The following is a 26470-nucleotide window of genomic DNA, read 5'->3' as shown; positions in this document are numbered from 1 at the left end:
CAGATCAGGTGTTTGCCAGCCTGGTTTCAGGGTTTGCAGGTACCTGCTTCCAGCACCTCTGAAGGAAAGGGATGCTCCCCTTCCTCTGGAATGTCACCACTGCACACATGCCCCTGGGAAAGCTCAGAAACTGCTACCACAGATGTCATTTCACCCACAAGAACAGACTGGCACACAGACACTTATTTGGTGTTTATGTGGTGAAACTGGTCCCAGCCCAGGAGCTGAGGAGCCTGAGCTCACTATCCTGCCACCTGAGAAAGGGAGACAGAAACTCAGAGAACAACAGCACATGCTTAAAAGGAATAACCAAAGGTGCCAAACAGCCTTGGCTTTCTACAGATTATCCCTCTGCACTTTGATAAACCTCAGTGGAATCAAATCAACTGGCAAATTTTTATCACTGCATTTCCCACCCCCAAATGACAGCCCAGGTCTCCCATTCTCTTCACTTCTGTGCTCAGAGGGGCTCTGCTCAGCACAGCCTCCCCCAGCCTGCAGAGCCTCTTTTCCTCAGGCTCAGCACGAGCAGCAACTGCTCTGAGTCACTCTGGGGGACATCAGGGTGGCCATCCAGACTCTAACACCCATGGGGCTGTGACAAAACAAGAGGGAGAGGGTGGTGGCCAGGCTGAAGCAGCACAGGACTCCCCAGGGAGCGCTGTGTCTCACTGACCTGTGGAATATTTGCGTGTCCTCTCCGAGTCCTTGTACAGGGATCCCATGATATCACCCATGGATCTGGAGATCCTCATCTCATGCTGCTTGCTGTTGTTGGGCTGCAGGAGCTGGTGATCAGACAAAGGGAATGATCAGACTTGGCCAGAGCCCTGTGGACACACCATGTGAAACCCTGTATTTGGCTCCCTGTGACCCTATTACCCAAGAACTATTAAGAAAAAAAAAAAAAGAAAGAAAGAAAGAAAGAAGACATGCACGTAATCTAGAGTGATCCAAAAACCATTCACAAACAAGTCACATCTGCTAATAAAACAGTCTAATAAGATTAAGCTCCCACAGATAATGGCAAATACAGATATTTGACATAAAAGACTGTTCCTGCACTCCATTATCTCCAGATAGGTATGGAGACAGATCACTGGACTGAAAACATTGCAATCCCAAAATCAGCACCTCTCCCTCAGGCTCCCTAGACTCCAGTGGCAGCTGAGGCACTGCAGAGGTTCCTCTGCAACAGGGCAGAGGAACAGAGAGGGGAAGGTCAGGGAAGACAGGTAAGGAAAGAGCAAAGAAAAGCATATCCAGCTGGTAACTTGGTAGTGGCCAGGTTTTAATAAGATTCTAAGGCCACACATTACAGTGAACTGTGATTTTAAGATAATTTGATGTATGACCTCAGAACCGTGTGCTCTCACACACAGGAGCATGGCCACATGCTTCAGGAAGAGATGGACCTGCTCTCAAGGGCAGGCATGGCTCCTCTGCTCTCAGCAGCTGACTTGCAGCACTGCTGTGCTCTCACAAATTGTCCCATTTCCACCCAGGGTTTAGGAAACCCCAACTCAAGGCTCAGTTTCCCCGGGGACTCTGCTCCCTGCACTTCCCAAGCCTCTCAAAAGGAGTGGAGAAGCTCCAAGGGCTGTGAGTACCCGCAGAAGAATGGGGATAAGTGAGTTTCAAGACTCCCAATCTCTCCAGTACTTCTAGGAAATAACAAGAAGAAACAAGAGTTGCAACATCTACAAATCCCTTGCTTTACAGCCTGTGCTTGGGGCAGCACGACATGTGCTTTGGCAAGACACTCTGTGCAAGCAAGGTCAGGCTAACAGGCTTAACTGCAAAACCACTGAGCTCAGGAAAAAAACTAATAAATAAATAAAGATGGAAAAAACCCAGAGAGTTCTGCATGAGACTGAAGGATTCTGCAGTTTGCTCTTCCCAGCTTTTAGCAGGGCTGCAGCACATGGAGGGAACAGTCCCCACCCTGCCACTCAGCATGGCAAGGGCCAGGGCATCACCCTGAGCACAGAGGAGAGGTGGAAAGGGATGGTGGCAGCACCTCTAGAAAGAAAGCACAAAAATTCCTCTCAGCTTTGAGGGTCAGTCTGGTATTTAACCCTTCACAGGATGCAGGAGCCAGAGGGAGCTGAGCTCAGCCTCTAGGCTGCTATCACAGGAAGATTTCTGAGCAGCTGAGCCAGAGCAGGGCTGACTCCCCCCCATAACCAGCCTGCCCTCTGCTCTGCACCATCAGGAGACTCCTGTCCACTCCCCAGCACAATAACAAGGCATCTCAGGCTGCACACAAAAGAGCAGAGAAGGTGAAGGGCTCACGTTCGCTTTCTTTGGAGCGCTCACAAGGATCCGCAGGCTCTTCAGGGAAGGGCTCAGCTCCAACTGTTCCATGGCTTTGTCCAAATCTTCCTGGGATTTCAGTGGCATCAGGAGCTGGAAGGGATTAAACAAACACCAGAGGATGGCAATGTCACACTTCTGGGTAAACAGAAGGAGGCAGATTCCTACAGGGAGCAGCCTGGGAATCGGGGGATGAGGGAGGAACCCAAGGAGGCGACGGAAAACGGGGCCCCCTGTGCCCTCCAGCTTGCTGAGCTCTAATATTTTCTTCCAAGACCTCATTTACCAAGGAACAGATGCAGAAAAAGTCACAACAAACAACATCTGCAAGGAGAAAGCTTAAAGGTCACACCAGCAATCCAGTGTGGGAACAGGAGAGGGCTGGGATGAAACCTTGGGCTTGCTGCCTGCTACTCTGAGGCTGTTCCGATTCTGCAGGCAGGACCTGCTGCTACCCAGCCCCAAAACAACCCCACAGGTTCTTGCTGGGTTGATGGTCAGGCAGTGGTGCTCCAAGACATCAGTGAGTTGCACCCAAGGATTTACTCTGGCAGATGCTTTGTGCCCTTCCCCACTGCTGCAGCCTGGGTTCCTGCACACTGACACAGCTCCCTAGTGTCCGGACATCAGGTGAAACCAGGGAGCATCCCACAAATAAAAGTATTTTTCCTTTTGATGTGAAAGGTGTGCATTGCTCTCCTTCCAAGAACCACTTCTTTCACTCCCAGCAGAACAAATTCAGCTTCTGCTCTTTATAAGAACAGAGAACTACACAGTGCCGTGTGTGTCAGGCAGCAAAAAGCCCTGATGTTTTCCTGGGAAATGGCAGACTATTGCCCTCATACCTCCATGGGGAATGTGACCCTCCCAACCTTGCTGTGTGGTGTACCATGTCCTGCAGACAGCCTGCAAAGCCTCCAACACCCAACACAGCTGCACTTCAGAGGAGCTCTGTGGCCTTCTGCTGCCCTGGGCTAAGATTAAAAGCACAACTTCTTGCCCCTCATTCCAGGATATTCTGCCTAATCTCACAGCAAACAGGCCTCAGCCTCTGCAGGTTGCCTGGGGCACTGGATCCAACACAGCACATGTTATTCTCATGCCTGTGCCAAAGTACACTGTAACTCCACTGACCAAAGGCACGGAGCAGCCACAGCTCCCAGCAGGCTCTCACTGGTCTCACTGGGAGCCACAGCTTCCCAGAACTCCTGAAAGGTGGCTCAGCCCTCTGGGTGATCAGAGCTCCTGCCACCAGCCACAGCAAACCCACCTCAGAGCAGCTGCCACACAAGGTGACACTCACAAGCCAACTGGGACAACCTTTTTGATCCCAGGGTGCTGCCAAGGGTCTGGCTGGTGGCCTGTAGGCAAATACACCTCAGACTGTGTGCTCCTGAAGGCCAGTGGAATCCTGGGGTGCACTGGGAAGAGCACTTGCAGCAGGTCAGGGAAGGGATCCTGCCCCTCTGCCCAGCCCTGTGAGGCACATCTGGAGTGCTGTGACCACCTCTGGACTCAAGAGAGACACGGAGCTCCTGAGCTGGGCCAGCTGAGGCTGCCAGGAGATGAAGGGATTGGAGCATCTCTTCTATGAGGAGATGCTGAGAGGGGACCTCATCCCTGTCTGTGCCTGTCTGCAGGGAGGGCTCAGAGCATGGTCCAGGCCCTGCTCCCTGGGGGCCAGCAACAGGACAGGGGCAACAGGCTGGAACTGATGCCCAGGAAGTTCCCCCTGGACATGAGGCAGAACTTCTTCCCTGTGCACTGACTGAACCCTGAACAGATTGTCCAGAGAGGCTGTGGAGTCTCCTTTACTGGGAATATTCCAGAACCATCTGGACACAATCCTGTGCCGTGTGCTTCCCTCTCTCTTCTTGCCCCTACTTAAGAAGGAAGGCTGCACCAGATGACCCATTCTGTGATCCTGTGATTTCCTCTCATCCTTCATTGGTATTTGAGTGAACAATCTGTATTCCCCACAGATACCAGACAAAGATGGTACTGAGTATGTCTCCTAAATGCAGTGCTCAGCCTGCTCCCTTAAGCAGTAGAGGTGGAGAGATTCCCTTGGGGCACTGCTTAACCCTCTTGAGGTTCACAAAGGCTCTGCCTCAAGCAGACCAGGCCCCTCCTCTACACATCCCCAGACAGAACTGAGAATGGTGGAGAGTTGCTCTCCCTAATTTTACCACCAAGCAGAATTTGACTCTTGAATTCTAAGCTCAGCCCCACTGCTCACCCATCCCTTCACTGAGCTCCTCACAAGTGTTCAGAGCAATCCCCCAGCTGCTGCTCTGAACAGAATGTTCTCTAGGTCACTCCATCCCTCTCCAACATCACAACATGAACATGTTTGCATGCCTCCCTCAGAGGAGCCAAAAGCATCAGGGAGAAATTGCCCTCTTGTAAAAGGGACTGGAGCCAGTATTTAGCTTGGCTTTACCTATTACCCACATCTGGCCAGAAAATTCTGCTCCATTTGGCTTCCAGACTGTGGCACATATGGATATCAGGAACAGGTATCTGCTAGGCATGAAACTCAAAACAGTCTCATGCAGAACTATGGAAGTAACTGCCAGGGTGGATTTCCAGAAACTGGGTTTATTTGATCTAAAGACTGAGTAGCTGTGATTAACAGCAAAGTTTACCTACATAGAAGTTGCACAAACAGAGCTTATTGGATTTTTTTCTTGCTTTTTAAATAATATCCTCCCCTGGAGCCTGATGTTTTAGTGGGGGACTTGGTCTCTCCACTGCAGGCTGAAAAAGTGAGGGCAAAGGCTGAGGTTTCACCAACTACAGCAGCACTGTCAGACCTCACGCCGTAAGACACCACAGAAAGCCAAAGAATTGTAGGAAACAGGGTTGGGGAAAAAGCTGAGAGGTCAATTAGTTCATCTTCCTGCCCAATGCAGGACCAACTGGCATCAACAATTCTCGACAAATGTTTGTTAAATATGCTTTTATCTCCTCCCTCCCCCCCATAATGGTGCCTCTGCCATTTCCCCAGGCTTTAACTCTCCCTAAGCTCCCAGAATGATGCTGAGGGGCAGCCTTGGAGGAGACAGCAGGAGGTCAGAAGTGGTGGCACATGGAGGTTCAGTGAACTTCTGCCCAAGGTCACATCACAAGTTGGTGTCTGTGCTGCCCCTGGCCAGGCCAGGCTTTGCTGTCCCACTCCTCAGAAAGATGAGCCCAGCCTAGAACTCACACAGACATGCCCCATGGGGGACACCCATGGCCAGGCCCTGCTCTTATCTGCACCAGACCCAGCCTGCTGATTCCGTGGTCCCACCAGGATGTGATTCATGTGTGCCCCTGCTCCACCCAGCTGGCATGCTCATCTCACTGAGCCTGGCTCAGGACACCTCCTCCACCAGGACAGGGATTGCCACTCAGGGAGATTTTGGAGGGGCCTGCTGACCTCAGTCTAAATTTGGTCTACAAGGTGCCACTGCAAGAGAGGTGTCTGATGGCAGCAGAGAATTACTGCACAGCTCCCCTGGAGCACAAAGACAGGGTGAAATATTTAACTGCAATGAGTCTGTGGTCACATTCCCTCTGAAACTCGCAGTCACGACACCCAAAACCCTGAACCAGGAGCCAGATGCTGGGGTGTCACCACGTGTGCACGTAGGCTATGCCCCCAAAGATCCCTCTTGCCTGTTTATTGTGTTTCCAGAACAACAACCCTGAGTTACTACTCCTCAGACATCTTCCCAAAGCTGTGGGTTCTCACAAGGTGGAACTCTTAAGTGCAGGAAAACAAAGATTGCCCTAAGAATTTAAGAGTACCCAAAGGCCTGCTCATGGACCTGCTATGTGCTGTGCACATGCCCAGAAAGACAGTCTCTAACATGGGATAAAATGCATTATTTAAGCTTCTGTTTGCTGTTGTTGGAAAGAAATCCTCTTCCAGTGGGAAGAAACCTGGAATGAAATGAGTCATTCCTGGAGAATTCAATGGCAGGCTTTTCCCAGGAGGCTGTCAAAGAATGCCCAAGATTAGAAACCTGACTGCATTCAAAGTCAAAACCCAGTGGACACTTTGGTATCATGAGGCACCTATTGTAAAAGAATAGGAACTTTCTTTGTGGAGCAAATCTCTGTTGAAACAGAAAGGAGAAAATAATAAATGTGGGGGGAAAAAAAGAAGAAAGGTCTCTTCAGGACTTCTCTCTCCATTCATACTTTAATCAAAGGCTGCAGGTCATCTGCAATTAATACTTGCACAAGCCAGCTGCCAGGGCAGATCCAAAAGGATCTGTGTTTAAAAGCCCACCTCTCTGCCATTTGGCCCTCTCCTCCTTCCCAAAGCCAAAGCCACCTCAAGAGTCCAGTGGCTGCAGATGCCCCACAGGAAAACACTGAGCACACCAAAAGAGATGCCAAGGATTTCCCCCTTCTGCTAACAGCCCTCAGCAGGACCCTCCTTCCACACACAGTTCTGGGCTCAAAGGGGGAAAAACACAGAGGCCTGTGTGATGAATGATGGAGGAGGAAGACCTCCTAGCCTTAAAATGCAAGGCTTGCAGAGGGAGGGTTTCTTGGCCGCTTTCATGTGGCCACAGGGGCTGCTGGAGGAACGTTCAGCGATGCACATTTGACTGCAGACCCAGCCACAAGAACGTGCACGTCGTGCTGGGGGTTTGGGTGAGACAAAGTCAGGGCTGGATAAAAGAACACTGTGTGAGCAGCGCTGTCCCTCCTGCTCTGCACTTCACGCTCCTGCAACTGCCCCCCAGGTGGGAAGGCTTCACATCCCTGATGGAGTGAGGGGGAAAAGACAATGTTCCTGTGTGACAGGCCTTACTTGGAATCATTCTGACAAAGGAAAATCCTGGCTTGGAGGCTGAGAATCCATCTGAGCTGCGTTCAGACAACAGCTCTTGTGCGCTCACTAGCTGGGAACCACAAAATAAGGTTATTTTTCTTCACATCCAAGTAAAACACAAAATCAGGGCCTTCAGAAGAAACCACTGCTCAATTCTGAAGCTGGCAGCAGGCGCCCCAAAGCTGCCCCTCAGCAGTAAGGAGAAGAGTACCTCATTGTTCACACAGACCAAGTCCATCGTCTGCCCAAAAGCATCCGTGACCTTCTGCACCACTTCCTTGAATCTGACTGGTCTTGGGAACTGGATAATCCTGTACACACAAACAAATACAACAACAGTCTCAGTTTAGCAGAAGCCTACTGGAATTTGGGGTTTGACTGACAGAACAGAAGAAAGGACTTGTATTCCATCACAAAGCATAAGGACTGCTCCTTGCCTTTACACTCACAGAAATGCTGCTCCTCTGCTCTGCCCAAGAGGGCACTTGACTACTCTGCAAGAATATCTACCAAAAATCTTTGTGCAGCTCCTCTGCTCCTCCCTCCAATGTGAGTACAGGTGGAACAAAGGGAAGTCCAGCAGCCCTCCACTGGAGAAAACCCAGATCAGGCAATGGTCAGTGATTTACCATCTCTGTTTTCAACAAGAGGCCCTGAACAGGGAGGAGGGCTGGAAGTGGGGACTCATCCTGTGACTCTCCTGTACCATCACACACAGCACCTCTATAGGTACTTAGAGCAGGTACAGTCTAACCCTAAAATAACACTACTTAAATTTTCTTTGGCTTTAACATGCACCTTGGACCATCAGCCTGTGTCCTGCCCTGTCACAGTCACCAAGCAGAGGTGATTCCATGAAAATGTCAAGCAGGGAAGGGCGGACAAGCTTTAACTCCCAGCCCTATTTTTATGGGACCCATGCCCAAAATCTGGTTATCTTAAGTAAGTGTCATGGACTGCTAATCAAAGGACACATTTCTGTAGAGTTCCAGCCCCACTGTGCTTCAGCAGGGCTCAAGAATTAACAAGAGAAAAGGATCCAAGTGTGCACCCAATGTCCCTGGTAAAAGAGGCATTTCATGACTTCCAGCTTGGAACCATTTCACTTGCATGCAAATCCCAGGAGCTTCTTGTGGCAAATGGGATGATGAGGTAGGGCTCTTGCAGCTGATTTTAGGGGAATGGATCCTGCTGTGAGCTCAGCTGCAGCTGGCTGAAGTCAGCAGGACAGGGTTGGGTGGAAAAGGTAATTTTTCCCTGTGTTCACAGGGGACTGGACTAGATACTTACCTTTTCTCTCCTTCATATTCAAACTTGATCCTGACACTTCGCTGCTGAAAGAAAAAACAGAGAATGGTGAGGTGCCAAACTGCATCCTGGATTGACCCATAGACCCAAAGCTGACAGGAGTTCTCAGGGAGACTCTCCTAACTCTGTAAGGCATCTGGTTTATTTAGGCAAAGCTGCCTGGTGGACTCACAGCCTTTGGGGACACTCCACATTGCTGAGGAATGTGCTTGTCAAAAAAACTGTTCTTCTGTATGCAAGAAGACACTCTCCTCTGTAACTACTGTTAGTTTTAATAAAATTAATTCATAAAGCTGGAAATTGTTCTGAACTCTTGGGAGCAAGGCACTATTATCAAAGAGGCCAATATGGTAAGTTTCTGATGCTGTCCACCTTCAGTGCTTCCTATGGTTTTATCCCAGTACTTTTCTGTTGGAAACCCAAAAACCAAAGCTCAAAGTTTACTAGTACACAGGAATATTTGGGGTGAAGAATTAAGAAGTAAAAGCAAGCATTCTCTAATGGAAGTGGAGACAGTCTAGAATTTTGAAGCCAACAATGCTGGGATGGTTGAAGGGCTGGTTGCTATTTTGTTAGGACCTACAAAATGCAAAGTGTATCAGGCCCAATACACAATGCACAGCCAATGCCCCCCCTGAACTGACCCATTGCTGACCTCAAGAGAAACCACAAAATTTGCCCAAAGAAGAGCCAGTGGAATCACAGGCACACTGGGCACACAGCTGTGCAGGAACCAGTAAAAACCACTTCTCCCATCCTCTATTTGTGCATATTTAGCAGCAATCAAGACCACAAGGAGCTTTTTCATTCCTTCAGCTTCTCAGGCCAAGTCTGAGCCAAGCATCCCTCTAGCATCCCTTAGATCATTCCAGGACATTCCAACGGTCTCCAACGCAGATCAAACCCCTCTTTACTGCCCAGACCAGGTCTCGTCACCCCACTTAACCAGCATTTTCTTCCCCACAGTGCCCACCAGCCTCCTCAAACAGCTCTCTTCCCATGCAGAGAGGAGCGCTGGCCACCTCCCTCCGAGGTGTAACCCCGGGGAGGGCTCGGTCCCTCGCCGCCGGCGTCTCGCAGGGATAACTCCCAGCTGGGTGGGTGACAGCCCTTCCTGAGCACAGCACTTATCTCTGGGCCTGGGCTGCCAGTGTGTGAAGGCACACTTTCCATCCTCTCAGAGGGAAAGCAGAGCTGCAGTGAAACAGCTTTGTTCCTAACGAGGAAAAGGAGCTGGAGCGGCGCCCTCGGGTTTGTTTTTCAACCGACAGCTCCTCGAGTTCTGCAAACACCCACCGAAATTCAGGAAGTCGAGGCTGGAGGCAATTCTGTTGAAAAGCTTAAACAGATTCAGGGTAAACACTCTGGATCACCCGAAATGCATCCTTGTTATCTCCGCTTGTGGCATTTTCTGTGCTTCCGGAAGGGCTGGGAAGAGCCAGTGCTGGGACAGGCACCAAGTGGGGCACCCCAGCAGTGATACAGGCCTGTGCTAAACAGGCACTTACATCACCTCTCCGGCTAGAGCCAGTTCTCCAGACCCACAAAGTTTGGAGAGTCTCCAAGTTCATTTCCAGAACCAGGCCCAACTTGTAAAAATACCAGATTAATTCTAAACCAGTCTGAAATTCCAAAGGAGAAGAGATGATCATAACCAACCTAGTGCTGAAGGTTCAAATCATTCTGGAGAGACAGGCAAATACAGGTGGGACTGGGACCTTGGATTATTTGTGCTGGAAAACAAAATATACAGGCTCTTTCGTGCCAATTTTTATTTGCACGTGCCTGTCTGAGCAGGCCTGGCTGGTTTATTCCTCCTGAATGCTGGTAATAAATTGGCCAGTGTGGGTTCACTGACTATAACACCACAAACCATTTCTCTACAGAAAGAGAGAGAAAAAAAAAAATCAGGGCAAGGAACTTTCGAGGTTTCTCCTTACAAAGAGCAGGACGAGGAAGGGGAAGAGCTCACACAGCTCTGGCCTCACTGCAGGAAACCTTTCAAAACACAGGTTTCACTTTCAGCACAGCCCCAAACATTGCACTGAGCTAGGATGCAGCACACACTGCCTGGTTGTGCTGAGCAGCACAGATTTCACAGACAAACAAGTTTTGAAAAACAGCTTGTGGCTGGAAAATGTCAGAACACTTGTCTAAAACCTCCAGAGAGAGAAGAAAATGAAAAAAAACGAGCCACGACCCTGCTGCATCCTTTTCTTCTACATCAACAACAAGGCTGATGCGCCGTGGCCCGACGCCAGCAGAAGGACGCCAGCTGCCCCACACTGCTCTGCTTCTGAGCAGAGCTACAAACACACTGGCTGCAACAGGGAAATGAAAACCCACTTCATTTCTTAATTAGATAACATTTTTCTTTAATATAAAACACACTAACCTCTTGCCTCCCTCCAAGAAACCAAGACCTTTAGCTCGCAAGCACTTGGAAGAGGGATAAAATTCATATTTATCAGTCTGAGAAGTTGATTACAGTTTAATTTTTCAGGCTTCCCTTGGCTTGCTCATGCTTTGACCTACAGCTCATGCTGAATTCATCACTGCTATCAGCAACAAATACTTTTTTCCTTTTTTAAAGAAAAAAAAAGCCAGTGGGCAGTGCCCAAAATACTAAGAAATCTCAGGGGATGCAAAGCACTTCCTAAATGCTGGAGCAGGCTGTGATTTTTTACACCCATGGAAGTCTGGTTTGCAGCAACTGGTTTAAGATTACACAGGGAGCCTGGGGCACTGCCAAGTGCTGGAGCAGAACCTCGTGTGAGTCTGCTCCCAACACCTCAAATGAACAATCAGGGGGAATGCAGGACCAGCACCTTCCACATCAGGAACTCAACACAGCTTGCAATATTGAGGTGGAAGAGGCGTGGGTGGTGCAAGCTGCTGGGTCCTACTCACTTTTTCAGTTTTGTGAGGAATGTGACTGCCCCTTGCACAACCCAGGTTGAACTATTCACTGTCTCTGGCATGGGCTGTCACATGAGGTCAAGGGCAGCCCTGCTCTCCTTCAGTCAAGAGGTCCTTAGTGGGGGTAGGAGAACAAGCTGAGACATCCAAAGCCTTGTGTTAAATACAGTGCAGGAGTGGGGTAAGGACAGCCACAGGCTCCAGCCTTAAACCCTGAGCTCTGGCAGAGCATTTAAACAATATTTTCACCAGCACTGTGAGAGCTCAGGCAGGTAATGGAGCAAGCAAGGGAAACTGAGGCACAAAGACAGGAAGGGTTTTGGCTAAGGGTGTGAAGAGAAAGCCCAGCCTGGGGAGGAGAAGGCTCCATGGAGACCTTCTTGCAACATTTCAATATATAAAAGGGGCTTTATAAGATGGAGGTCCTGTAGTGACCGGATGAGAGAAACAGTTTTCAACAGCAAGAGGCTAGATTGAGGTTGGATATAAAGAAGACATTTTTTACCACTGGGTTGCTGAGACACTGGCACAGGTTGCCAGAAAACATGAGGATGCTCCATCCCTGGACGTGTTCAAGGCCGGGCTGGACTGAGCAACGTGGTCTAGTGACATGTCCCTGCCCACAGCAGAGAGCCTGGCCTTTAAAACCCTTCCCAGCTCAAACATTCTGGGGAGCAGCAGAGGGGTAGAGAGAAGCACAGAATGAAGGTGTCTGCCCCCCTGGGCTGTGAGCACTGAGCATTTTCCCTCTCTGTGTGCGTTTCGCAGAGGAGCCCACGGCCCCGCCGGCGCCTGCAGACCCTGCTGCGACACAAACAAAACCAGCGACAGCCCTGACAGGAAATACCACAGCCATTCCCTTCGTTTCTACAATAATTTCTTCTCCAAAATACTTGTACTGGCATTTCCTCCAGCCCTGCAAACAAATGGTATTTTACTCCTTCTTGCCATATTCCTCCAAAAGGAAAAAGCAAAGCCGCTGCTGCGGCCACAAAGCCATCACCGTCCTTCCAGGCTTTCCTTGAGGTATTTTTGGCTCCTTCCTCAAAACTTCGGATTTCACAGAGAAAAGACCACAACTGCCAAGCTTCAGAGAGGGAATTCAGATGGGAATTTGGGGAGAAAAGGGGCAACTGCTTTTGCCTCTTGGCTAGGATCCATGTACCCCAGCAAGCAGGGCCAAGCTTGGCCCTCAGAGCTGGAGCAACAGCCCTGTGTGCTGGTTTAGATTAAGGAAAACGTTGGAAAAAAACGGAAAAAGTGTTTCCAAACGAGGTGAATCATGATCTTATACAGAGATCCCTGAAGAGCTGACTGCTGTTTGTAATAAAAGCACACATGGAGAGCAGGAAAACAAGCAGTTAGTCCTAAAATGGCAGCGGCTCTGGAGGAGCAGCAGATGCTGAGCACCCTCTCTGCTGAACAGCCAGGGGGTCGCTCAAATTGGGGTACAGATCCAAGCTGAACCTGTGGAGAAAGCTGTTTAATGGCAAAGGCAGGCAGGGAGCCAGCAGAGGAGCCAGCCCTGCACCTCCATGCCTGTCTGTGTGGCTGAAACAACTAAAACCGCCACTCTGGAAAATCCCAGACTAGCACAAATTCAAAGATTCCCCCCGTCATGTCGTCTCCTCCTCCCAAACTCTGCTGCCATCAGAAGCAGTGCTCTGTCCAGACCCCACTTCTGTGGCTTGTTTTAGACCTGCTCCTGTCAAACCTAACCAGAGGACAGCTTTGCCCATGCTGAGACATCACAAGGATGGGGCCTTTAGAGCACTTCTTCCACCCAAATCCACAGCTGCCTCACAAGGGACTGGGACAAAGCCTCTGACTTCAGCATTAACCCTTCTGTGGTCAAGAAAGGCAGGAAAAATCATCCCAAGGGGCCTCCCATTCCCTTTGGTGCCGCTCATCCCAGCCTTGCTCATATCCACCCACAAGATTTCAGGCACTTATTTCGCCTCAGTTTCCCCCTGGCTAACACAGGGGCGATGAAATACACCCAACTTTTGCATGCCACAGTGTAATCAGAGGGATTGTTTTCACTTCTCTCATTTTCTACTCACTGGATTAGGAAACAACGAGAAAACCCCGCGGAGCCGCGCTGGAGTCCCTCCCTTCGTGCAAAGCCACAAAGCGGTGGGATTCCTCCTCGCCTCCTGGCTCTGGCTGAGAGGAATCAGCACCACGGGGCCAGGCTGAGGGGACTCCCACACCTCCCCAAGGTGCAGCTCGTTTGCCTCAGCCCTGTGCTCGCCCCTGCCCCGAGCAGCGGGACGTTCCTCGCACGCCAGACGGCTGGAGCGCGGCCGCGACCGCGGGAGGAGATGAGTAACGCACGTCACTGGGAATTATCTGCACAGAACCCCCACGCACGCCCGGTTATTCAGCCAGCAGACAGCAAGCAGTTTGTCTGGCATTGCCCCTTCATCATTGCAGGGGCAGAAGGCACAATATATCCCAGTCCCCCTGGATCCTTGCAGCTTTTCTTTCCTCTGAAAGCACCTGAGCAGCTCAGAGGACGGTGATGATGTCTAGAAGGTTCACTGCTGCCCGTTGCAGACATTTCTGTTCCAGACAGCAGCAGAAATCACAGGCTTCAAAATGTTTATCTAAAACCACCCCCCTGCCAGAGAAGAGCTTTTTTCCAGCTGGATTTCTCACTGCACCTCTTCTCACCCAAGTCAGCTCCACACGCAGACATGGGAAAGCCTCTTAAACACTTGGGACTCCACTGCCTCTGCCATCTCCTGCCAAGGCTTTCCCAGTCAGTGATTTGCCCCCTTGTTTGTGCTCCCCAGGTGAAGAAATCCCTGCAGATCCCCTCATAGAGAGTCCCATCTTCCCCCATCCACACCGTATCCTCCAGGTGATAGAGCCAAACACCTTTTCAGACTGCTCAAAGACCCACAGAGAGCCCTACAAAATAAGCTCCATTTTACTGGAGTTAGGAGCAAGCCTTGTCTTGCATCCAGCTTGCCAAAGTGAACAGTCCAGAGGTAATTTACTAAAAAAACAACTTTTAGGACAGTCTGACATTTGATGTACATGGAGAAACGTTTCCTACAAACATTTAATTGCCGTGGGAGAACTTGCCACGGTGATTAAGGTGGCAGAGGAACTGCTGGCTGTCGTTGGCTGTGACAGAGGCCCACTGACAAGCAGCTTCATACTGCCAGTTGCCAAGTGCTATTTATAGAAATGAATGGATGTGCACATAAATAGATCTAAAATAAATGCTAATTTAATTGCTCTTTTCTCCCTCCATCCTTTTGTTCAGGATTTCCTAATTATTCGGGGTTTCCCCTCTTATTCCACTCGTCTTTTCCCTTAATGAACAAAACCCAGATCTTCATTCTCCTGTTTCCTTCTCCCCCTCTTCAGAGACATTTCTATGAACAAACTCTCTTGTTCAGTCTGAGAGACAGTCTGGAAGGGCTCCTTCCAGCCATGCCAGAGGATGCACAAGGAATAACAGAGTGATTAAAGGAGTAACAGAGGAATACCAGTGCAGAAGCTGCACCAGGAATAACGTCAGGAGGATCCCTTTGCTCCCAAAGAACAGCTCTGCTTTACCTCACACGAGGAAGGAAAAGGGTGTCCATGGCTGTCCCTGTAATTCCCACAAGGCAGAGAGGCAGGACAAGGCAGTGGCTGCCACACCTGACCAGGACTCAGGGAATTCCAGCTCAGCCATCACATCTGCTGCCAGCTGCCTGGGCAATTCAAGGGAGGAAAATCAGCCATGCTGCTCTGGTCTAATTTCCAGCCTATTCTGCCACGAGGCATTTCACATCCAGAAACTCAGCCTTCACCCTAAACTCATTTGTGAGGGAAGAAAACTAAGGAAAGAAAGATTTTTATGAAATTTGCCAAAGGATGTTCATTGCTTAAGATGAACTGAAGCAAAACTATCGATATTTTCAGAAAGAAACATTTTGGAGTGCACACAACCACAGGCTGTTTTCTTGTGTGGCCCAGGCCTACGAGGAACACAATCTGGCAGGATTCAATTTTCAACTTGTGTCAAGAGAGCACTGAGGAAGCCCTCCAGGAGACAGGAATGAGATAGCACTTCAGTTGTGCTTCTCTGTGTACCAAAAACTGCTGCAAGCCACAGAGAACTGCCTAGTTAGCCAAGACATTCTTGTTGTGAACTCTGTCTTTCAGTGGAAATTTGGAGCACTGACTAAAGGATTCCCGTGCCTCAGAAAAAACATTTTTCCACAGAAAAAGAAATATTATTTTATTAATCAACTAACTGAACTCCCAAACCCAAGTAGTTCAATGTGAGCATGTGGCTGCAGGGCCTCATGAGAGGCACCAACAATTAGATGACCAAGAGGACATTTTATCACCAAAATGGCCCTGTGCCTCATTTCCCCCTCAAAAAGGGAATTGTGCAGGGCACCCTTCAGCCCAACTGACCAACATAATCACAGGATTAGGCAAACAATAAAAAGGGAAAACCAAGTACCAAAGGAACAGCAAGCGTGACAACAGCACTTCCAAAGCAATCTCTCCCCCACACCAATTTCTGTCCTAAAAAACAAGGAAAAAAAGAAACCTAAAAGTGACCCAAACAAGCTGATTAAACTGAGCTGCAAACATGAACCAAGTTCCCACTAATTCCACCTCCTCTGGCCGCTCCCCACCTCCCGCCGTGCTGCGAGCCAGACGTGTTCCAGCCAGGCCAATTTAGTGAGGCAACAATTCAACATCCTCCAACGCCCTCCACCTCCTGGGACCTGCTGGTCTGACCCCTCAGCTCCGGATGTGTGAGGAGAGCAGGATCCTCACCATCCACATCTCCTCCATCAGGGAGCTCTGAGCAACGCTGAGCATGCTGCTCCACTTGGGGATGAAAAGAAAAATCCTGAAGGAGGAAGTGTTTTTCCAAGCAGCAGTGCTCTAATGAGAAGGAAAGTTTGATTCTTAGATAGTAAAATATAATAAAATTCCTATAATAAAATTAAACATATCTGGCAGCCAACTATTCTAAAGCTGGCATCAGAGCACAGCATACCTCCATGGGTGATTTATAATGAAGATGCAGAGTGGATGGGCTGTGGGTGTGGATTTGATTGCAAGATGCCAACTTTATGCAGATAAGAATTCAATCAATGAAACTATCATTTTCCTTATTTTCAACTAATTATCTGGTTAACTGTGTATGTGCTGCATTAACAGCCCAGGTCTAAAAACAACAGCAGGGATTTTTCCCTCATCATGCAAAACAAATGTTTTAAGAGGAGCCTGAAAAGCTTTGGTACCCTGAAAGCAACTGGAGCTGGCTCCCCAACCATCACTGCACACAAGATGCTGCCCCTGCAGCATCCAAAGCTGCTCTGGGCTTTCTGCTTCTCCTGCAGCTGCAGGGAGCCAGCCCTGAGCTCCTCTGGTCAGTCCTGTAAACATCTTGGACATTTTTCAGCATGAGCTGAACACAAACCCAGTGATTCAACTTGGCCAGCTGCTACTGCCAGGCCAAGCTTTGAAACCAGACGTGCGCACGTGTTTTCGTCTGCATGTGGCTGGGGAGTCCGCAGGGACTCGGGAAGGGATTTTTCCTCTCTGCACCCAGACTGCTTTGTTTGAAGCACAAGTGACATTAAAAAATGCGTGACGACAGCAAATGACAATTTGTTTTCTCCCTTGCTAGGCACCCAGCAGTTGCAGAGCTGACTGCAAGCTCATTCTAAACCATGGCACTAGAGGTGGAATTCCACGTGGATTTGCTGCCATGCTTCTCCAGCAGTTGTCCCAATCTTTTTCTCCCTTTTTTCCTTGCTATTTTGACAACTCAGTTCTTTCTTCACAACTTTCATGTTCCCATATTATTTGCTCCATAGACAAACATGCTATTAAATCCACTTCAGCTATTGTATCGATGTCAGCAGATAATTTCTGACATTGCTCAAGGGACAATGCTTTTTGCTCACCAAAACAACTCTGAATGTGCAACAGGGCCAAAACGTTTGGGTTTAGGAGCATAAAGATAAACAGCAGTAATTCGTAATTAAACACTTTATATAAGAATGACATTATTCCTCCCCAAAGAGCCTGGGTGTCTACAGCTCAGAATTGGCAGTCTGTCTTTTAAATATCTGAAGCAAAATGTGCACGTAATAAATATTGTATTTCATTAATGCTGTCAATAGAAAACAATTGACTTATCCAAGTCCTAAAGCTGCACAGCCTGAAACAAGTTCTGCCACTTTCAGTGCTAAACAACAGTCAGAAGTGCCTTGAGGTGAGACTTGAGATTTAAACTCAGTTTCAGGCCCTGCTGTTATATTTGTGAATAATTTGGGACATTACCCTTCCCTGCTCCTCTGTGATATAGGGATGCCTGTAACTTCCTTTCAGCTCTCCAAACAGAGATCATAAACCTCTAGCTTGGTAAAATGATGATATTTCTGATGTCCTGAGCACTTGTTAACTTCAGTTCTAACATTTAAACTCTGCCCTGCCAGCATGGCAAGCACCATGCCCACCTCTGTGGTCTGCTGGGTGGCCTGAAGAAGTAATGCCATACCTGTTTGTTGGAGTGGACACTGTTTTTATTCCTGTTGTTGTCCAGCAGCCCCCCACACTTGCCCAATGCTGCCAAATCCTTCATAATAGAGTTCAGAGCTTCTTCTTCATCTGCAAGAAAAGAAGAGACAGCTGAAGTGTGGAAAGCAACCCTGCCCTTGGACGTGCAGAGTGAAAACACAGCGCTGCAAATGTAAACTTTCAACACAAACGGATCAAAAGACATGATGCCAAGCTTTCCTGCTAAGAGAGGCATTCCAAGGCCACACCACAGTCTCTCCCAGCCCAGTCTGTCTTGAAAACACAGGTTCCTTCATCACAGGTGAGACAGATAATGAGATCTCATTGCCCCCGCCTGCAAGAAAGCTGCAGGAGGACTCTCAATAAGGACATGCAGTGACAGGACACAAGAAAATGCCATTAAAATGAAAAATGACAGGTTTAGATTAAATATTAAAAAGAAATTTTCCTCTGTGAGGGTGATGAGGCCCTGGCACAGTTGCCCAGAAAAGTTGTGGCTGCCCCATCCCTGGACAGGTTGGATGGAGCTTGGAGTAACCTGGGCTAGTGGAAGGTGTCCCCGTCTTTCCTCCCTCTTCATTAAAGGTGCTCAAGAGGCACAACTGACCTTCAAAACCAGAAGCAGTGAGAAACCAGGGGTGAGGGCAAGGAATCCATGAAAAAAGAGAGAAACTCAGCAGGGCTGGAGAGACGACACTGAGAGCCCTCGTGGGATTTCTGATTTCTGCAGTAACAAGAGAACTTTGAGGGACCATTGGCTCTGCAACCAATCTCCTCTTTTTCAACACTTCAGCATCTGTGCTTATGGCCTCTTGAAGCAGCTGTGAAGCATTGAAGGCAAAATACCAAGCACAAGAAGCAAGAACCCTGTCAAGGGCAGGGCACACTGTCAGGAGGGTGTGAGAGCCCACTGCACACTCCATGCTCGTGCCACAGTCCAGGCAAATGTTAGGCACATGCAGCTATTACTGCAAAAAATACAAATACAGCTACAAATCTTGTCTAAAAATGAGTGTCTCCAGGGACAGAACCACCCCTAGGCCAGGCCAGCCTGCAGATTTAACTCAAAGTCCACAAATATGTGAAAAATGACAAAAACCATATGAAATCAGACAGGACTGGACCCAAATACTGAGGATCTTTCCCCAGGGAGGTGTATGTCCTGGATCCTCATGCTCAGATACAACACCATCTCCTCTTGTTCTGCTCCTCCTGCTGGGTTCTATGAGCAATGAAGCTACAAAAAACCCCAGATATGTAAGAAAAAAACTTCTTGTGCATGCTCTGTTCCCAGAGTATATTAGAGAAATTAGGGGAAAATGTTTAAAATCCAATCTCACGTTTCAGAGCTCAGAAATGAGCTCCCATGCCTACATCAAACTCTTCAGAAAAAGCCAACATTTTCCTGTAGGCAATGTGTGTATACATATTTAATATATGAACATACATCTGTACATCAATATCAAAAATATAACTGATAAAATAATAAAAATCATATATAAGTACATTGAAATGTAATCCCCTTTGCCTCCCACATTATATTTATAAAAGCACAGGTATGTTTTTCCAGAGGGGTGGCAGGGAGCACAACCTGAATTGCTACAAGAAAAAACTCAAAAAAAGATAATTTTCAGTTCAAGTTCAGTGAAAAAAAAAAAACCAAACCCAAAACCAACAACAAAAAAGAAACACATCAAGAATGTCCCCAAAGTCCGGGTTTGGGGTGTTTTTCTTTTGTTGTTGTTGGTTTGTTTTGGTTTGGTTTTTTTTTTTAAAGGACCTCTGGGACAAGCATAGTTTTCCACACAAATTTTGTAGTAGGAAAATGCCCAACACACACAAAAAAAAAAAAAAAAAAAAAGGAAAAAAAGGCAAAAAGGCACTTTTTTTTTTTCCTTCCTTTTTGGGGGGTGGGGGGGAAGGGAATAGGGGGAGGGATGAGCTAAAACAAACCCACAAAAACAAAACCCTCTTACGCCACCCGCCAGGAATTTTCCACCAAAGCTTTAATCTCTACAGTGCCCCTCACCCCCTTTTTTTTTTTTTTTTTCCAACAAATAACAACAAAAGTTTCCTGAACTGCCTGACACAAAACACAATCTGTAATGTCATGGGCCAACAGGGCCAGCAGGCAGAGACAGAGTCAAACCACCCAATAATTCCCCATCCCTCTCCCACCTCCAAACCTCTCTGGCAACATCTTCCAGGAGAGGAATCTCTGCTTAACCCACCAGTGCCCTGCTTTATATCACATTGTCTTCCTCCTCTATCTACACAGCAATCTTGCCAAAACTTTTTTTTGTAACAGACTTTTGAGTCCACCAAACACAGGTTTAAAAATTCCTGGTGGTGCAAACCCAGTCCGTGATAAGTCACATTTCTTAGAAAGGCTAAAAATCTTTGCCAGAAGTGACTTTTTGCATCTCTCCAAACACAGCAAATCAAGGAGAATCCACTCACTTTCAGTAATTGCTTAAGTTCAGCTGGTTTCCAGAAATACCCAAACATCAACTGAACAGGCCTTAGAATAAGCGGTGTAAAACTGAGCTCCAACTGTCCTGAATCAGGTACTGAAGGGAAAAAAAAAGGAAAGAGAAGCCATTTCTTGTATTTGACTGCCAAATCAGCATTTTTCTTCCTTTATCTACTAAGAAACCGATGCAAAAGAGCATTCTGAAAAGCATCTGAGGATTTTTAATTACAAAATATGAGTGTTGATTGTCAAAAAACTAAAATCCACATCCATGACATCACTGCTGCAAAATAAGATAAGAAAACTTCTTCCTATCCAAGGTGGAAAGGTTGTTTTCTGCTGCTGGAGGGTGAAAAACGACTTAAGCACCAGCAGAAATACAATATTTCCTTCAACTAATGCATTTCTGTGTGCATAAGTATTTCCCAGCTGCTTTTAACAGTGTGTTTTTACTCCAAGAGAGCTGTGATTTCTGGGAGGCAATGACCAAAGCCTCAACTGTTCAAAACAAAACCCCCCACACCAGGCTCTGAAGCAACTTCTGAGCAGCAGCAGCACAATTTGCATCATCTCTTGCAAAACCAACACTTCCCAGTCCTCCCCAGGACATCTCTGCTCAGGGACTGATCCTTTCCAGACTGAACCTCTTGCCCATCCTAATGACTGCTCTTGGGGTCTCCCAGCTGACTCCCAAGAAGGGTGGAGGACTTTGTTCCATGGAAAGACGCAGCCAGCTCAGCCAGTGCAGTCAAAATTCAAACAAGCACTGAAGTGAGCTGGATAATTAAATCCAAATGGCACTCCCAAGCCTTTCCAGCAAAAGGGCTGTCACAGGCTGCTCCTTCTCTCCTTGGCTGGGTTGGAGTTGGGAGAGGGTGAAGGATGGATGGCTCTCCCAGGGACAAAATGCCAATTGTCAGGAATCCCGTGCCCAAGGGACAGGGAAAATCCTGTTCTCCTGCTGCAGCCCTGGCAGGACCCAAATATTCTTCAGGCTTGTGAGAAGGCAGCATTGAGGCTGCACAGCAAACACCTCCCCAGGCTCTGCCATGGCTCCAGAACAGAACATCTGCGAGTTGCACAACACTGATGAAGTATCCTTGGAGCTGTGGGGACTTGGGAGACTCCTGGAAATCTTTGTGCAACGTGAGCAGGTTCCTGCTCCTGAACAACCTCCTGGCCCAGCTCCACTCTGGCATCGTTCTGCACAAATTCACTTAAGGTACTGTGGGCTGACAGGATGAATTGTACAACAAATCCCACTTGATCTCCAACACAACATCAAAACAGGATTATTTCTACCATGGAAGATCAGGACAGAGAAAAGCTGATTATAGAGACAGCAAAAATGAAACATAAAAATAAATTGTGTTTAGTACTGTCCCTCTGTCCCCAATGTCTCTTTTTCCATCCTCAGGTTTCAGCTGTTTCCCTTAGAAGGAAACTCATTTCTTTCTTCTCTACTTTCCACCAACACACTTAATTTTGTGCTTTTTAAATCAGCTTCCTGTGACAAAGCTTGTTTGATCACACTGCCAGCCCATCCAACCAAGGATCACTTCCAACCAAAAATAATAGATGTTTCAAAAGATATTAATTTCCCAGGGGTTTGGGGGTGGGGGGAAATATCCACAGCCACACAGAAGAGAAGAACACACAGGAGCAGAAAGCCAAGGGCACTCCCAAGAAGCAATGACCAGTGAAGTTCCAGTAGACAGGATTTATATTTTTATTAAAATACACTCATCCATTTTGGCAGGATCCTTTATCAGAACCAGAATGCCTCCTTCTCTCATCAGGTTTTTAGCTCTGCAAGATGTCAAGACTTGCAAGTCCCAGGCACTACCAGTGGGAATCTGGTACAGACAGAACCAGAGCACACAGCCTCCAGCTGCACCAAGGGAAATACAGGTTGGAGAGCAGGAGAAAGTTTTTCCCAGAAAGAGTGATAAAGTTCTGGAATGGTGGAGTCCCCATCCCTGGGTGTGTTTAACAAAGCCTGGATGTGGCACTGGGTGCCAGGGCTGAGTTGAGGGGTTGGGGCTGGGTTGGACTCGATGGCCTTGAAGGTCTCTTCCAACCTGGTCATTCTGGGAATTCTGTGAATTCTATGAATCTGGGGCATTTGGCTACTTGGCAAAATCAACCAGGGAGTGACACCAAAAAGGCAGCAGATGACACATCTCTCTGCCCTTCAGAGACACATTTCCAGTGCTGCTACGTGGCCTTGGCTCCAGCCTGCGTGGGGGAGAGAGGAACCTGGACTTTCAGTCTTAGTACAGCAAGTTCACTGCTCAAGGAGATGAAAAAAAGTTTTGAAAAGGGAGAAATAGAAAGCCTGAAGGTCAACACGGACCACCCAAAACAATTCAAGAGTCAGGAGAGAAAGCAAATGAGGAAGGGACAAAGGAATAATTTAGCTGCGTTCAGATGGTCTAGACACTGCTGTTATTGTTGGCTGCACTAATAGGTCATTGCTAAGAGGCAGTTTATGGTAGTTCCATGAAGCTGCTTCCTTCAACACTGAAATTAAAAAAAAAAAATTTAAAAAGGCAGCAGCTGGATGAAGCCCACAAAAGCAAAGCAGATCCTGAGCTCTGATTTGGGCCTCTCACACAGACATACACCAGGCAGAACCAGGGCTGGGAAGAGTGGGGGGAAAAGCCCTGGGCGTTGCAGGAGGGAAGAATATTGTGAGTCATTCCTGAGCAAGGCTGGAGCATGCAGCCCCAGGGCCCTGCAGGCACTTGGACCCAGAGAAAACCCCAGCTGTGAGCACTGTGGTCACTGAAGATCCCACTGTGCTTTTCACAGCCCTGGGGCTGATGGTGCACTTGCCTGGGTAAACTCCAGCAGCGCCCTCCAGCACCAGCATCCACCTCTCCAGAAGGTGATGCAGCCACTGGGGATGTCCCCAGGCAGAGGGGAGAGCTCTGTGAAAGCTGAGAGGGGGATGAAGGGAGGATGGAGAGTCACAAATAAACACAGTCACCTTCAGGAAAAGCTCTTCTAATGGGCAAGACTTTGAATATGTAGTGACAAAATACTGAAATGTAATAAAACACAGTGAAAACAAATATGGAGCCACATGATGATGACTCTGACAAATAAGAAGAGACATCAGCCTTTCATTTTTGCTGTTTTTTTTTTTTGAAAATACACAATTTTTGGATCAACTGTATACAACCTTTTTCACTTAGCAAAGGGAACCTGAACTGAAAGACAAGACTCAGTCCCCTGGCACCACTCAGTTCCTGCAAAGGGCAGCCCCTGTCCTGATGGAATTCCAGCTACACTGTCAGAAAGGGAGATGGGCTGGGTTTTATGCCTCATTTGATGGACAGACATCAGAGACAGACAAAAGCCTTGCTCAAGACCACAGCAGTCTGCAGCCAGAGCTAAACACATTTAAGGAGCTCAAATTCAGAGAGGACCTCACTTGATCTGGCCTTCCTGGCTGTATACAAAGGGCACAGCAACTCATTTAGCAGCCTCCACATCCCAACCTTGACCTGGAATCACACAGAACAGCCTCTTCAGAAAGCCTCACTGGAGAGCTCATGCACTTACTCCAGTAACCCCCTCTCTGCAACAAACATCTCAATTCCAGTTTGAGAATACAGCTTGCTCTGTATTCTGTTCATTAGATCTTGACAGTCCTGTATCTTAGAGAGCCCTCTATTAACAGACACTCCACATCTCCAGGCACTCACAGATTGTGATTTCATCTCCTTTTAACTCTTCTTCATTCAAGTAAATGGAAACACACAGATTCTGCCAATAGAGTGATACTTCATTTCTGCACCTCTTTCCAGGTTTTTTGTTTTGTTTAGTTTTTTGTTTTTATCAAGAGGAAATAGCAAAGAAGCACATAATGTTGAGTGGCCAAAGCACCTTTTCATGTCTGTTGGCTGTGTGAGCAGGGGCTAACACCAAACCTGGCCCACATGTTCCAGGGGGAGCCCACATCTGTCACACCAGCAGCCACCTGGGCTGCCCACTGCCTTCCCAGAGGGGCAGTGTCAGACCAGGGAGGCCTTTCCTGGTCCAGGGAACAGGACAACACTCACCCAGGTGAGAGCACACATCCAAGAACTTGCTTGTGAAGATAAATGCTGCCTTTTCTCCAAAAGCCAGAGGGAGAAGAAGCTTGGAGACAAAGAAGAACCCAGCCCTGGGGTTTCTGCAGTACCTGCAAACACCATGAGCAGGTGCAGCCACCAGCAGCTTGACTTGGACTGTAACAAAAGCCTCCAAGCAAGCAAAGCAGGGACCCAGACACTCTGACAGGCAGCTGCAAGCGCTGTTGTGCAATTCACCCCCCTTGGAAGGGCTGTCTGTGAATGATCAGAGCCCTCCTGCACCCACCGAGTGAGATCCAGACAAACCTCCCCATCAATTCAACCCACTGCACAAAGCACTCTGCCACTGTCTGGAGCCGTGTCCAGAGCCTGATAAAGAGAACAATTCTCCCACTGCCCTCCTCCAGAGCAGACAGCAGTGCAGCAGACACAGCAGTGCAGCGCGTTCCTTTTGCAAGTCAGCAAAGGCTCAGCAGCAGCTGGATCCTGCTGCTGCTCTCCCTCCTGCAACCCCACCCAAGGGATGCCAAGGTCAGCCCAGGCAGGACTCAAGGGCAGGGCACAGCCCAGCAGGTTGAGCAGAGCAATCACACAGGAGGAAGTGAGGAAAGACCCTCCTAACAGGCTGGATTTCTTGGCAGCAGTTTGCTCACTGAAGCCTTGAGCTCATGTAGGAAGTCAGTGCTGGGATGTGCTGGGGTTCTTGTAAGCACATTTCTTCTTCTCAGAGAATTATGATGTTAAAGGGGGCAGCAGGGAGAGGAGATTATTAATTCTCAACGTGACAAATCAATGCTCAACTCTTGCCCTCCAGAAATGACACTGGTTTGGATTTTTAATTTCACTTCTATAGCACCATCAGTAACAGCTTTGTGAAAAGAAAAAAAAGCCAAACCCATCAGAGGCTTTGGACAGGTACAGATGTCCAACACACCAAGGGCCCAACAGAACATCTGTGGGTACAGGGCACAGTTACACCATCCCACACACCCCATTTCTTGGGGTAAAACTGAGTTCCTGCCTCCTATGGAAAAACTGCATAGCTGAACTAGAGACTGTGCTTAGATCAAAAACAACCATTCCTTTACAGCCCCTTGCAAAATGGTAGAGAAATCAGAGCTCAGGAATGGGCTTGGAGGGGAAGGCAAAAATCTGTTTTAAAAAAGCTAAACCAGTTATTTTTAAAATGATAAATATGTATCACATATATAACTAAATCAAATCACCAGTGACAGGACCCAACCAGTCTCCAAAATACTTGTGCACACAAACAAGCAAACACCCCCAATGTAATACAGACATGCCAAGACTCCAGTAAATTAATGAGAGCATTGAGAAAACAGCAAAAGAGCCTAAACTGGCACATAAATTCATGTATTATGGCAGAACCCATTTCAGAGCCAGAGTGAGATCATGAAGAACTTCAATGCCCTCTGAATTTCCCCAGGAAAAACCAAAAGCAAAGGCAAAGCTACTGGGACTGCAGCTCAGTTTAGGAGAGGTGAGAGAGATGCCCTTAAAACTGAGTGATCAGTACCCCACAAACCCCAAACCCAAGGCATTGGGGATGGCAAGAGTGATCACAAGTGGAAGTTTCAGTGGTTAGGCCACAAATCATACAAGAAACTTCTCCTGATGAGCAGTGCCATGGCAGAGTGCCCATGTTCCCTCAGCCCAGAGGCTCACCAGGCACTTCTGCAATGGAAAAGGACTTGGGATGCAGAAGGTGTTTGCTTTAGCTCAGCAGGGAGGGAAAGCAAGGTTACATCTGTGGTTCACCACAAGCCTCCACTCCCAAAATAGCCATCCCTGCAGAGTAAAATTCCAGGGGAGAGGAGCCACCGGCAGAGCTTCTGCACACCCTGCTCCCCTCCACAGCCCATCCCTGGGCACACTCACCACCACGAGTCCCCTTGTGAAAAATGCCTATTTTATGATTGGCTTTTTGCAAATATTAAAATGAATATTATATGTGTTGTGTTA

The 26470-nt window shown here is 48.0% G+C and overlaps 1 protein-coding gene across 2 annotated transcripts in view; it reads right to left on the bottom strand.

The window, feature by feature from the left end:
• Positions 1–26470, bottom strand: part of LOC311162408 (mitogen-activated protein kinase kinase kinase 3-like) — an 80044-nt gene that overhangs the window by 25253 nt on the left and 28321 nt on the right. Inside the window, exons 3-7 of one of the 2 annotated variants that reach the window (XM_084220738.1) lie at positions 17913–18022; positions 8441–8484; positions 7362–7461; positions 2296–2409; positions 677–788 (exon numbers count right to left, since the gene is read on the bottom strand). In XM_084220738.1, the coding sequence (XP_084076864.1) occupies positions 677–788; positions 2296–2409; positions 7362–7461; positions 8441–8484; positions 17913–18022 (480 nt within the window). The remainder of the gene's footprint in view (positions 1–676; positions 789–2295; positions 2410–7361; positions 7462–8440; positions 8485–17912; positions 18023–26470) is intronic. The other variant, XM_084220739.1, reaches the window with a different exon arrangement.

The sequence above is a fragment of the Fringilla coelebs genome (genome assembly GCF_963513975.1).
Source record: "Fringilla coelebs genome assembly, chromosome: 1".
NCBI lineage: Eukaryota > Metazoa > Chordata > Aves > Passeriformes > Fringillidae > Fringilla > Fringilla coelebs.
The sequence above is the reverse complement of the archived record's forward strand: the minus strand, read 5'-3'. Positions and strand labels throughout refer to the sequence as shown.